This window comes from Castanea sativa, chromosome 5 (assembly GCF_040712315.1).
Source record: "Castanea sativa cultivar Marrone di Chiusa Pesio chromosome 5, ASM4071231v1".
Classification (NCBI taxonomy): Eukaryota; Viridiplantae; Streptophyta; class Magnoliopsida; order Fagales; family Fagaceae; genus Castanea; species Castanea sativa.
Window position 1 is genome coordinate 48,463,149 of NC_134017.1, and position 14,531 is coordinate 48,477,679.

Consider the following 14,531-nt stretch of genomic DNA (forward strand, 5'->3'; position numbering starts at 1 on the left):
AGGGAGAAAAGATTGGACAGAAACAGCTTGGAAAAGGGAAGATCCAATGGCATGTTCTCATAATTTTGTTTGAATATGCAAATATCCTCACTGATCTGGAAAAATAAATAAAATGAAAAAAAAAAACATATTCCCGTAGTCAATTTTGTTCTAGTATCTGCATTATATCTAGCCACTATTACCACACGCACTTGCCTTAATTAGTTTGTATTTCATTTAATATGTTGTTATAACAAGATAGCCGGCATATATTTCTACATAGTAACATGTTGAGTAGGATGTGTTAGGAATGAATTTTTTTTAAATGAATGTTACCTTAAAAAGAAAATGGATGTATTAGGAATAATGGTTAAATTATATCGAAATTAGATGGAAGAAATAAATTATTGATTTAGCTTCATGACAAAACTTTTCCTGAAAATCCCCATGTCTGTTTGATCATTTGCTCTTAAACAGGTCTAAAAGGTATGGAATGAAAAAGATTGCTGAAAGAAAAGTTCTTTCCAAGGAAAGGGTCCATGATGGATACATTAGAAGTGAAGAGGAGGATCGAGAGGGAATGATCCAGAGCATATGCCAATCTATTTCCATGGAATATCCATACCTATTGTGCGGATCACACAGAATAAAAAGCGGCCATGGATGTTTTGGCAAAACACAAAACTGAATGGTGGCAATGGATGTGTTAGGAGGGTAGAGAAGAATAACAGGGCGATTCTCTTAGGGCAGAAATGTTGTGTGCATTTGCATGCATGAGTGTCGATTTCTGCCAAAGGAGAATTGCCCTGCCATTCTACTACTACATTTGTTTCATTTCAATACTTAATTACCCATACATGCACTACGTTCTTTCTTGATTTGTATGGTAATCTCTCTCTCTCTCTCTCTCTCTCTAAAGAATGAATATGGCAATGCCTTTCTTGTTTCATGTATTGACTTCTTTGCTTTGTGTCTAAAATGATCCTTTCATTATTCATTCGCAGTCAAAGATTTCCTTACAAAAGAAACCGGTTTGAAGTAAATACTTCATAATGACAGAAGTATTCTGTAACTCTTTGTAAATTGTGTACAACAATTTTGTGTATCTACCTTTCTTTGCAAAGGAGTACAACCTTTCCAATTTTTATGTATCTATAATTTAAATTTGCGTTGCAAGTATAATGTGAATATATGAAGGTCCTATTAATTTTTTTTTTTTTTATAAACAAGATAGAAATTCTACTCTTGCCTAATTTAAATATATATATGTGTGAAGTTCCTTTCTGGAAACTTGAACTTATCCGACCCTAACTTAAACTCCGACCCTTACGTTATCCCCCACACCTCGCAAGTACTTAAACTTGTGGAGCGATCATCGCGTCAAGGATGCACGGTGGTAATCCTATTAATTATTCAATATTGAGGGAGTTGTTATCTTAGGTTTATCAACCTCAAATTTGCCAACATTTCTGTTAATGCCACCTTTACATATCCTTTTTAAACTTTTTAAAGCATTAACATGTGATTGAAGGAACTTTATTTTTATATAAATTCATTATTATTATCAATAATTCTAATCACAATATATCACTTGAAGGATTATAATATTATATATGACTAGACCTATTGTCCTTGCTAACAAGTGCCTTAGGGTTCATTTGGTTGGAAGGGTGGAAAAGTAGGAGGATAGAAAAGATTTTAATTTCTCTGTATTTTGTTTTGGTAGGAGTGGAAAAATGGAGGGGTGGAAAAAGTAAGTTTGTATAAATCTACTCATTTACCCTTGTTAAAAAAAAAAAAAGTCAATCACCCATATTTATTAAAAAATAAAAATCATGTCTAGAAAAAAAAATTCATATCTAATTAAAAAAAAACAAACAAACAAACAAAGCATCATGACTAAGGCCCTAGGAAATCAAAAGAAAAAAGGAAAAAAGTAAAGAAAAAAGAGGTAGCGTCCTAGGAAAGAAAAAATCTAATAATAAAAGAAAAGAAGAGGCAAATGTCTAGGAAACAAGGGAGTCAATATCGTACCGAAGGCTGTACCAGTTTGACTAGTGGAACAATATATTTCGGTACTGGTCAATACCTGTGTACCGTTTTGGGTTTACCGTTATATATATGTGTGTGTGTGTGTGTGTGTGTGTGTGTGTGTATTATAATAAATATAAAAGTTTGCCATAAAAAATTACCTCAATTCAGAACAAATTAGTCATGATTTTAGACTTTAACATCAATTAAAGAAAAACACAATATAAAAAATAGAAAGCTTAATTGTTCATTGCATACTAAGAAAACAAATAATACTAATAAATTAATGTAAATAAGTTATCATTATGCCCTTACAAAAATTCAAAAATTACAAAACAATAAATCTATACCAACAGGTACGCCCGATACCGGCCAGTATTGCCTAAAATTGGTTGGTATGGCCGGTATCTAAACCTTTATAAAACATTGACATTTCGATACCGGTATATGTACCGGTACGGTACATATGGGCCAGTACGGCTGGTACCGATACGGTATCAACTACCTTGCTTAGAAAGCAAAAGCTTAAAAAACGAAAAAAAAAATGAGGCAACTCAACAAAACCCAAGTGCACTGCACATGGGCAATCTCGTCTTTTACCTATTAGACTTCCTCCCACCCAGTTTTCTCCCCATTTTGGAGAGAAAACTTTTTGGTCAATCAACTAATGAGTAACCTCGTTCATATGTATGGGTACAATTAAAAATAATCACAATTTTACAATTAAAATTATACCTCTTTTTAGAAGAGGTTCAAATTATACATTGTATTAGTTTATACATTTTTTAAACCATACATTTCTAAAATCTATAATGGTTTCTCATTTTATATATATATATATTTATATATATATATATATATATATATATATATATATATATATATATATATATATATATATATATTGTATTATATGAACATGTGATGCAAAATTGGACTCCAATTGAAATTCAATTTAAAATCTAATTGGATTTGGACCTTTTTATTTGTACACTCAAAAATTAACTCGGAACAAAAATTAAAAATTAGATGAGACACATGGTACAAAATTGAGAAGCCAATTAAAATCTAATTGGATTTTCTCTAAGTTTTGGTTTTAAATATATATAGATGGATTATGATAGGTGCATTTTTTTTTTTAAGATTGTATATTATAACTTGTAATTGAATATTTAATTAACTTGTTGCCATACAAATACAAATTAACACTTTAAAAATATGAAGTATGCATCCCTTCTTGAACACCATTGCAAGAGAAGTATCAACCCCAAGTAGGGATGCCAAATGGGCGGGTTGCGTCATAAATGGGTTGGGAGTGTAATTACCCATTTATCCATCTGACTCGTTTATGTATAAATTAATTATTCATTACCAACCCAACTCATATAATTAGTAACCCACCTATTTAACCCAATATGACCCACATACCTCTAAAAGCTAAAAATGACCAAAATACCCCCAGAATCTAAAAAATGACCGAAATACCCCCTAAAACTAAAAAATAATCAAAATACCCCCGAATCTTAAAAATGATCGAAATACCCCCGAAACCTAAAAGATGACCAAAATACCCCCCAAAACTTAAAAATGATCGAAATACACCCGAAACCTAAAAAATTACCAAAATTTAAACCTATAAATTACTAAAATACCCCCTAAACCTAAAAAATGACCAAAATACCTCCGAAACCTAAAAAATGACTGAAAAACCACCGAAACTTAGAAAATGACTGTGTAAATTTGTTATTTACAACTATTTTGTGTTGGCCTTAATTCCGTGCCAAATTTGATTGTAATTATGTTCAATCACGTTTACCTTGAATTTTATGTGGGATTTCATTATATGGGTTGTGTGTGAGAGAGAGTGAAGACTCAAGCGCCTATTGAAGACAAAGTGGATTTCGCAAGAAGTTTTATGAGAGGCCTTCCCACGAAGTGAGTCACGTGCAGAGCACATAACTAGAATGCGAAGAGTCATGACAAGAATGCGAAGAGTCATGACAGTTGGTTTTCACTAGATAAAACCCTTGAGAGTTAGAGACTGTTATACCCACAATCCTCTACACAATCCTTTGTGGTTTTCCTCAACTTCAACCTCTCCATATCCATATCCATGAAAGGTTGATAGCCCAAACACTTACCATACCCATTTTGAGTGTAAGGTGAGGTTTTGGTGCTGCTGGGAAGCATTGGAAGAAGCCAATTGTTTGGCGGATGCAATCGGGCTGAATTGCGTGATCCGGAGAGCTAGAGAAGACAAGGCTTCGTTAAGTCAGTTGGTAGCAGGAGCTTAGAGGGCTCAAGTACATGGGATAGACTAGGCTTGGAGGGTCTTTTGTTATTCGTGTACTCCAAGTTATCCTCTAATAGATCTATTTACTGCTTGGAGGGCGGCAGAGAGGTTTTTCGCCGAGTTCTTTGGTTTCCTCTTAAATAACACATCTCAGCATTATCTTGTGTTTGCATCCTTCTTCCCTACTCTTTTAGCTTTCATATTATTGTTGATATATGTTGAATATGGCTTAGAGTAGTTTTATTGTATGTTTGCTCACATTTACTCTATTCTGCACTTAATTTAAGTTAGAGTAAAATCAACTGAGCCGTAATTTTTAACTTAGGGGTCTAAACAGCTCTTGTGTTTTCACACATATTCGAGCTTTCTGACCGAAATGCCCCCCAAAACCTATAAAATGACCAAAATACCCCCAAAACCTAAAATTTAGTAAAATACCCCCTAAACCTAAAACACGACTTAATTACCTCTAAAACCTAAAAAATGACTGAAATACCTCCTGATGATGCACAGAAAATCAGTAGGCTGCATGCTCTGGGCTTCAATGGGCCAGTGATTGCTTAAAAGGCTTGAAAAGAAAAAAACACAAGATCAAAGGTGACCGGGGTGAACTGGCCAAGAACCCTTTGATGCTTAAGTTAGTTTTTTCTCTAGAATTCGAGAATTCCAACTTTATTAAGAGTCGTGAAAAACTTACCTCCATTTGATGTGGATGAGTCCTTATATAGTAAATTCTTGGAGTGGTTACTTGTCTAGTAACTTCTCCAATATTTGTGGAAGTTAGAAAGTTTAGACTTAACTTCCATAACCACTATAGAAGTTAGAATGTTTAATCTTATCCTTTACAACTTCCCTTGGAAGTTGAGTGCTTAGTAGCGATGAACAAGGATTCGATAACACGTGGCTCGAATTACAAGTTCACATGTTAGGGGGTTGTCCAGGCACTTTCCTGCATGGACGATTGTCTTAATATAAATGGCCTTCTTATGTTAAGAAGACCTTTCTGCTCTGGACGACTCTTGTGGATGAAATGGAGTTAGTCTCTACTTTGGACGACTCATATGGACGAATTAGAGTTGGTTTATTTTTGTCCACCATCAGTTGCCCTCTTGTCCGAAGGTCATCCAGGATAATATAGAATTCACAGTTGTCTTTAGACATGGGTCTTCATGTTAGACGAATTGGAGTTGGTTTATTTTTGTCCACCATCAATTTCCTTCTTGTCCGAAGGTCATCTAGGATAATATAGAATTCACAGTTGTCTTTAGACATGTGTCTTCATGTTAGACGAATTGGAGTTGGTTTATTTTTGTCCACCATCAGTTTCCCTCTTGTCCGAAGGTCATCCAGGATAATATAGAATTCACAGTTGTCTTTAGACATGTGTCTTCATGTGAGTAGTTAGACATTGCGCTACATGTCATTCTCTTACTGAAGACTAGTCGTGTCGATTTAATTTTTCAAGGAAGATGCCACATGGCGACCCCTGGTTGGTTACGTCGATTCAGATACCAAATTTCATCACCTATAAATAGTGGAATTCCTCTCCTACCCTTTACATTTCATAAATTTTCTCCTCTGACATTTGTCTTCTAGCACCTCGCCTAGGAGTCTTCCCGCGTCTTTAGGCCCCTTCCGTCTAGAGCAAGGTAATCTCTTAATTCTCGTCTTTAAGTTTTCCTTTCTCGTCATGTCTAGGGTTTTCGTTTCTTCGCCTAGTAATAGCGTTAATAAGGAGATAGACAAATACCATGATAGCACAAGTTATAGTGGCTCTAGTAATAGCAGTAGTAACAGTAGTAGCTGAGGGAACACCACAGATGAGCAATATATGTTTGGTGTCCCTGGGGTTACCTTAGAAGTACTTCAGGAACAACTAAGGACGAGGGCAGCCTCTGGATCAAGAGCTGGCACCTCAACGAATGTTTCCTCGTCCATTCCCTTAGATAAGGTAAAGAGAGTGTATAGTTGTGCCGTCGATATTCCTTCCAAGACAAACGAAAGGAGACTCACTTCCCTTAGGAGTTAGTACTAGATTCCAGATGACCTTAACCCTAGGTTAGCCGCCCAAGGGGAGTGGTGTTGTGACCCTCGACTTGGAATAAGGGTTTACAAAGCTAATCTTTTAGGGGAGCTTAGGTTACCCCTTAATGCCTTTGCTAGAGAGTTGCTCACCAAGTTTGGTCTAGGTGTTTGTCAGTTTAATCCTAACACATGGAGGTTGGTAGTCTCTATGCAAGTTTTATGGAGAGAAGTTTTTGAAGGGGACCGTCCTATCACTATGGGCGAGTTCCTCTATTGCTACAAATCATCTGAGATTAGCCAATCCCTTGGCTTTTACCAATTCACAACTAAGGGAAGGGACTATAAATTAATAAAATCACTCTTAACATCTGATAGAAACTGGAAGACGGAGTTTTTCTTCGTCTTTGGCTTCGAGGCTAGAAACCCTGTTGAGGTTGGCAGGGATCCATTCGCCCCCTACACTGGAGAGATAAGGAACATTCGTCTAGAAAGTATGTTTCTTCTTATTCAATATTTTCTATCTTCTTTTTATAATTGTCTAACCCCTTTTTCCCTTTGTCCTATTGCAATTGTCCTGTTGCAGCTATTAGACAGCCATCGTTGAGCAGCTTCTACCTTGGACGCGTCTAGAAGGCTTATTTACATGCTGATAGAAGCTTTCACTCATTAGTCACTCTCCAATGTCTTGCAACTTGGGGACTTGTTCTTGAACCATCTCCTGAAGCTTTAGCTCACGAGCTCACTGTCCGTAGACGTGAGTTCTTCCCTTCCTTTTTTCTCTTCTCTTTTTGTTTAAGAATTTATTTTTAATATTATTGTTTAGATGATTCTAACTTTATTCTTCTCAGGGATGGCAACCATGAAAGAAAACAAGAGAAAGGAGGTGGTGGACGAGGTGACCAGGCCAAAGGCTCAATCTTAGCCTTGTCTTGCTGTGGGAAAGAAAAGAAAAAATTTGTCCAAGACAATGGACCTGGAAAACCTCCCTAGTCGTCGAAAGAAAAAGAGGGTGAAGCATAAGTCGTCTAAGACTGGGGTCTTTAAATCAGGCTTCACTGTCCCTTCTTCCACTCAACAGCCATCCATCCAAATTCATGACGTGGATTCGTCTGAACTTGGTGGAGTCACTCCATCTATGACCGCTGCACCTGCCTTGTCTCAACCTCGTCCCAGAATTCCTATGAATCTCATTGAAAATGAGGATTTGGCTTGGGAGAGGTTTCAAAAGGCTATGATCGACGAGGACATAGCTGCATGCTATGACATGTCTTTAAAAGAGTTTGAACATTTTGATGTTCACGATCTTTTCAAGGTTTGTAAGCACTTTTACCTCGTCTTGTCAATTTACATCCCTCTCGTCCAACGTAATTTTTGACTTTTCGTGTAGGGTATGTCCAAGTTCATTGTGGGGTCCATGCAAGCTACAGAAATGGACAAGGAAAGAATCAAGCTTGAGACGAGGATCTAGCAGATTAAGGAAAAATGTAGGAGTTGTGCTAAAAAGGAAGCCAAGGGGTTGGACAAGATTAAAGAGCTTAATCTTGGGGCTACAAGCTCTCTCCTCCTAACGAGTTCTGAGGACGTGAATATCGAGGATGATGCTTCCACCCAGCCAACCTAGGACGAGCCTAAAACTGGAGATAAACCCTCGCAGTAAATGTTTGAAATTTTACCACCTTTTTTCCTTCTCTCTTTCTTTTTCTTTCTTTTTTCTTTTTTTTTTTGTTAAGTATGAGGTCTGTTGTTTTGGACCATTTAAATTAATCCAAGTACACTTTACTCATCCACAATCTTGAGGATGAGCTTTAATACATTTATGCATTTTTTTATAAGGGTTTTTAGATGGTGGTCATCTACCCTTTTAAACTTCCATGAATGAATATTTACTATTGAACATGTTATTGTATGGACAATTTTCCATGTTTACATCACCCATATTATACTAGTTTTAAGCATGGTCCGTCCACTTATGAAGGCGCTTAGCTCGTCCATGTTAGAATGATTTCATCATGTTCAGCACCCTTATTATTCTTTTTTGTTTACAAGTAAAACTCGTCTTATGAATGGCATTGCCTCCTCCAACTTTATTCGTCCGAAGATTTGACTTAGTTGGTGCTATTTTTCATCCATAGGCTAGACGATTTATACTCGTCCTTAGGAAAGACGTTTCATCCATAGGCCGGACGATTTATACTCGTCTTTAGGCAAGACGTTTTCAACTTTTACTCTTCCAAAGATTGGACTGACGTTTTCAACTTCTACTCTTCCAAAGATTGGACTGCTTTGACTGGCTATGTTTATCCATGGACTTTGAATCGTTCTTACGTGCATGTTTTTCCTCATCCGTTAGTTAGAAAAGTATACCTTAGGCTTTACCTCGTTGAGTGCTTTTAGACAAATATATCTTAGGTTTATTTTCTTCGCTTTATCCTTATTTCAAGAAAAGCCTATAGACGTTTCATCCCTACGTCCAGAGAGTTATTCGTCTTTGGACTTTAGCCTTCTTGTGGATTAGTATGAATGAAATCATAAATTAAAAATACTTATACAAACAGATAAACAAGTACATGAATTAGTCCATCACAAATTCGTCCATAGATACCACAAAGATAGAAACTAATGCACTTTTAGGGAATTAACATATTTAAAAACACGCTGTAGTAGTAATAAACATAAGCAAATATGAGGAAAACAACACATAGCTTCTGTACTTTTTAGACCCCTTAAAAACATAACCATATTAACCTAGTTATTTAGCCAAGTGATTAACTTAGGTAAATTATGCAGATCTAGGTTAACACATATAAATCATATCATTGTAAAGTGCGGAAAATAAAGAACACAACAATCTGATAACCTAGGAAAACCAAACTGGTAAAAAACCTAGGAAGGATTTAACCTAGCTATCCTCAAGGTAAAACTAAATCCACTATGAAAGGATTGAAGTTTACACAATAGCGACTTATACCACTAACATCCTATTGTTACCTCGAGTAGAAAACTTACTATCACGACCCTATGATAGCTCCAAGTCTACGGACTACTTCTTTCCTTGGCCTTTGCAAAACACAAACACCCACATTTGTGACTTTGAGATCCCACTCAAAGGTTTAGCAACACAAACTCTGCTGTTTGTAACTCTAAGACCACCCTTGAAAGTTTAGATCATCAGCACCTTTGATGACTAGAAAATGCAGCAACTTCTACAACTCCGAATCTTGAGATTCTTCAAGTAATAACGTCGGTAGAAGATATGAGAGAGCCTTTTAGGAACAAAACCCTAAATAAAAAAGAGGCACACTCTTCTCTCTCTGAAAAACCTTATAAAAACTTGCATAGGGTTTCCTTTATATACTAGGAGAAGTAGATCTGAAACCCTAATCCTTAATGGGCTTGAACTACTGTTGGGCTTAATTAAAATTCTGCAAATACGACTTTCAATCGATCGAGCCTGTTCTTTGATCGGTCGAACCAGACAAACTCTGAAATCTTCTTTCTGTAACTTGTATGTTCTTGTGTGTTCACGATTTGCCAATTGTTCTAAACTTTTAGAACCTAACAGCTTCAACTTCATCCATGATGCTCATCCATGGTGATACTCATCCAGGTAAACCCTTCATTGGTAGTATCTTCTCAGATGCTCAACGTTCCAAGGGTGTTCTAGCTTCCATCCATCTAGGGCTTCCAAGTAGTATGACCCCTGCCTTTTGCAGTTAATTACCCTATAGGGTCCTTCCCAATTAGGCCCTAGCTTTCCATGGGCTGAATTTCTAGTTGCCAAGGAAACCCTTTTTAGGACGAGATCCCCAATGTTGAAGAGCCTGGGTTTCACCATTGCATCATATTGTCTGGCCATGAGGTTTTTGTACCTTGCTGTCCTTTGCTCAGCATTCTTCCTTATTACCTCGTCTATCAGGTCAAGGTTTAGACGAAGTTGTTCTTCGTTATCCTCATCCTGATACTTCATCACCCTGTGGTTTGCCATGTGTACTTTCGCAAGTATCACAGCTTTGCTCCCATAGGCTAGTTTGAAATGAGTTTCCCCTATGGGGGTCCTCACAGTTGTCCTGTAAACCTATAGAAAACCTGGTAGCTCATCTAGCCATACTCCCTTTACCTCCTCAAGTTGAGTCTTGATGATTTTCAATAAGAATCAGTTTGCAACTTTCGCTTGTGGGTGGGAGGGTGAGGGATAATGATTCTTGATTCCAAATTGTTCACAAAATTCTCTGAAAGGTGTGTTGTCAAATTTTCGTCCATTGTTACACCAGTACTCCGAACCTACATACGATACTCTTCCAAACAAAGTTTTTGACATTCTATTTAGTGATCTTGGCTAAGGGTTCAACTTCCACCCATTTAGTAAAGTGGCCGATCCTTACTACCAGCAATTTCATTTGCTTGGTTCCAAGTAGGAATGGACCTAAGATATCCAGTCCCCATTGTGCAAAGGGCCATGGGGCCATCATAGGGGTGAGATACTCTGACAGCTGTCTAGGGATGTTGCTGAAGCATTGACATTGGTCACACACCTTAACGTAGGCCTTAGCATCTGCTTGAATAGTTGGCCAGTAGTAACCTACACAGACGATTTTATGGACTAATGCTTTCGCTCCTGAGTGGTTTCCACATGCTTTTTCATGAACCTCCCTCGACACATAGTTTTACTCAACCGGAGCTAAGCACCTTAAGTAGGGCTAAGAGAAGCCTTTTTTATATTATACCTCATCTATGAGGACATACTTAGAAGCTTTGATCCTTAATTTTCTAGCCTCGTCCTTATCCTCCAGAAGCCTTCCATCTTTGAGGTAAACTACTATTGGAGTCATCCAATTTCCTTCTCCTGCAATTTGTTGTACCTCTGAAAGGTCTATGATTGGCATGTATTGGACTTTGTCATACTCGTCCATAGCCCCCCTATTGAAGCTACCTTTGCCAAGACATCTGCTTCCACATTTTTCTCCCTTGGGACCTACAAAAAACTGGCTTCCTTAAATTTTTTGATAAGTCGCTTCACCTGACTAAGATACTTCTTCATTCGATCTTCCTTAGCTTCACACATTCCATTTACTTGATTTATGATCAACTGAGAATCTCTGTGGATGACTGCTGACTTTGCCCCTAAGGACTTGGCCAATTCCAACCCTTTAAGGAGAGTTTCATACTCAGCTTCATTATTGGTTGTCTGATACTGTAGACGAGCTACATATTTCAACTTGTCTCCCTCAGGGGATTTTAGCACAACTCCAATTCCTCTTGCATATAATGTGGATGAACCATCTACATAGAAAACCCATCTTTGAGCTTCAATCATCTCGTCTAACCCACCTTGGTTGGGAGTGAACTCTGCAATGAAGTCTGCCAAGACTTGAACCTTTATAGCGCTTCTTGGTTGGTACCTAACATCAAACTCGCTAAGTTCTATTGCCCATTGGATTAGGCATCCTACGGCTTCCAACTTGTTCATCGCCTTCTTGAGTGGATGATTTGTCAAGACATTGATGACATGAGCCTGAAAATAATTTCGTAACTTCCTGGAAGCCGTGACCAAAGCAAAAGTTAGTTTTTCCATCATGGGGTACTGTCCTTCCGCTCCCCTCAGCGCTTTCCTTCTTCTCTAATCAATGCCAAGCTCACTACATGTGGAGACACTGCCAAATACAAGTATAATTCTTCACTTGGTGTGTACGGGTTCAGCAAAGGAGCTATTGTGAGATAGGATTTGAGATCTTGGAAGGCCTTTTGACTCTCGTCCGTCAATTCGAATGCCTTCTTGAGAACCTTGAAAAATGGTAAACACTTGTCAGTAGCTTTGGAGACAAATTTGTTAAGAGCGGCAACTCGCCTAGTGAGATATTGGACTTCCTTGATGTTCCTTGGTGGTTCCATGTTCAGTATCACTTGAATTTTATCAGGATTTACTTCAATTCCCCTATGTGGAACCATGAACCCAAAAAATTTTCCTAACGAAACTTCTAAAGCACACTTGCTCGGGTTCAACTTCATGTTATATCTTTAGAGTGTTTCGAAGGTCTCTTAAAGGTCGTCCAGGTGCTTTTCCTCTTCCAAGCTCTTTACCAACATATCATCTACATAAACCTCCACATTTCGTCCAATCTGTGGACAAAACATATGGTTAACTAGCCTTTGATAAGTTGCCCTTGCGTTCTTCAAACCAAAAGGCATCGCCTCGTAGCAAAATAAACCTTGGCTGGTAATGAAAGATGTCTTCCCTCAATCCACCTCATCCATCCTTATTTGATTGTAGCTTGAGAAGGCGTTCATGAAACTTAGCAATTTATGATCTGCAATTGAGCCCACCAGCTGGTTAAAGCATGGCAATGGATAGCTATCTTTGGGGCAAGCTTTTTTCAAATTGGTGAAGTCAACACACATTCTCCACTTGCCATTTGCCTTCTAGACCATCACTATGTTTGCCAACCAATCCGAGTAATAAACTTCCTAGATAAATTTCGCCGTGGTCAACTTCTAGACTTCTTCTTTAATGGCATTATCTTGTTCAGGAGCAAAAACTCTTTTCTTTTGACGTATGGGCTTAGAGGAAGGATATACGTTTATACGATGGGTAATGACACTTAGGTCAATACCTGGCATGTCTTCATGACTCCACGCGAACACATCAATGCTCTTCTTTAAGAACTGGACAAGATCTTGCTTTGTCTTCTCTCCCATGCTTGCACCAACCTTCGTATATTTTTCAAGGTTACCCTCTTCTAGGGGGATGTCTTCTAGCACTTCTATGGACTCCGTGGTAATTCTTTTCTCATCTATACTCATCGTCTGCATGTGCTTGTCCATAGCCAACATGGCTAGATAGCATTCTCTGGCGGCTAATTGATCCTCCTGCACTTGACCTACTCCATGATCTGTTGGAAACTTAACAGATAAATGGTAGGTAGAGGTTACTGTTTTCCAACTGTTTAAGGTCGGTGTTCCAATAATAGTGTTGTATGAAGACAAACAGTCCACAACATGGAAGTTTACCTCTTTTTCTATCTGCGGTGGGTACACTTCTACCACCACAGGCAATGTAATGGTACCCACGGGTTGTACTTTCATCCCTCCAAATCTCACCAATGGCAAATGCACTAGACGAAGTTGATCTCGTCCAAGCCTCATTTGTTGGAAGGCTGGATAGTATAAAATTTCTACTGAACTCCCATTGTCTACTAACACCCTCCTAGTCGTATAATCAGCAATGAGCAATGTGATGACGATCACATCTTCATGTGGGTGGTGAACCCTTTAAGCGTCCTCATCCGTGAATGTAATCGCTTGTTCATCTGCTCCCTTCGTCCTTGGGGGTCGTCCAGAGAGTTGGACTTTTTGCACCACCTTCAGATACGTCTTCCTTGACTTAGAAGACTGACTCGTTGAGGTCCCTCCTATAATAACCCTTATTTCTCCGAGCAGGGGTCGTGATGATTCTTTTACCTTTCCCTTCAACTTCTCATCCTTGTTATCTCGTCTAAGGAAGTTTCTCAATTTTTCTTGTCTGATGAGATTCTCTATCTATTGCTTTAAGTCAAAACACTCGTCTGTGTCATGCCCATGGTCTCTATGGAAGCGGCAATACTTATTCCTATTGCGCTTGTTGGGATCTCCCTTCATTTTTTCTAACCATTTCAAGGATGGGTCATTCTTGATCTGCATAAATACTTGTTCAAGTGGCATGTTCAGGGGCGTATATTGTTGACTTCTTCCTGAAGAACTTGTCTTTTTATTATATCGATCTTTCTTCTCTCCCATTCGGGCCTTCTTTGGATGAGAACCTTGCTCTGGATAGCGCAGGATATCTGCTTCCATTCTCTCAGCCTTTTTCCTCTTCTTGGCTATGATTGCGTCTTATATATTCATGAAGTTTTGGGCTGAATGGACAAGTTCAACCATGGCTTAAGGCTCTTGCTCATAAAGCTTATGTATGAATAAATCAGAATTAACTCTGTTATGGAAGGCCACCAATAACAACTTGTCGTCTATCTCATCTACCATCAAGGCTTCCCTGTTGAAACAAGTAATGAAGGACCGCAAGCTTTCATTTTCCCTTCGTTCTATGGTTAATAGGCTAGACGAGGAACGCTTGTGCCTTTGCCCTTCAATAAAATTGTTGACAAACAGCTTACTCAATTCTTCGAAGGAACTCACAGTGTTTGGAGGTATCTTACTGAACCACACTCATGCT

The 14,531-nt window shown here is 38.2% G+C and overlaps 1 protein-coding gene across 1 annotated transcript; it reads right to left on the reverse strand.

The window, feature by feature from the left end:
- Positions 1-12,817: 12,817 nt before the first annotated feature.
- Positions 12,818-14,155, reverse strand: LOC142635330 (uncharacterized). The gene is made up of 2 exons (XM_075809511.1): positions 13,971-14,155; positions 12,818-13,529 (listed from the first exon to the last, which is right to left on the reverse strand). Exons 1-2 carry the CDS (start codon positions 14,153-14,155, stop codon positions 12,818-12,820), a joined length of 897 nt encoding a protein of 298 aa, XP_075665626.1.
- Positions 14,156-14,531: the final 376 nt, after the last annotated feature.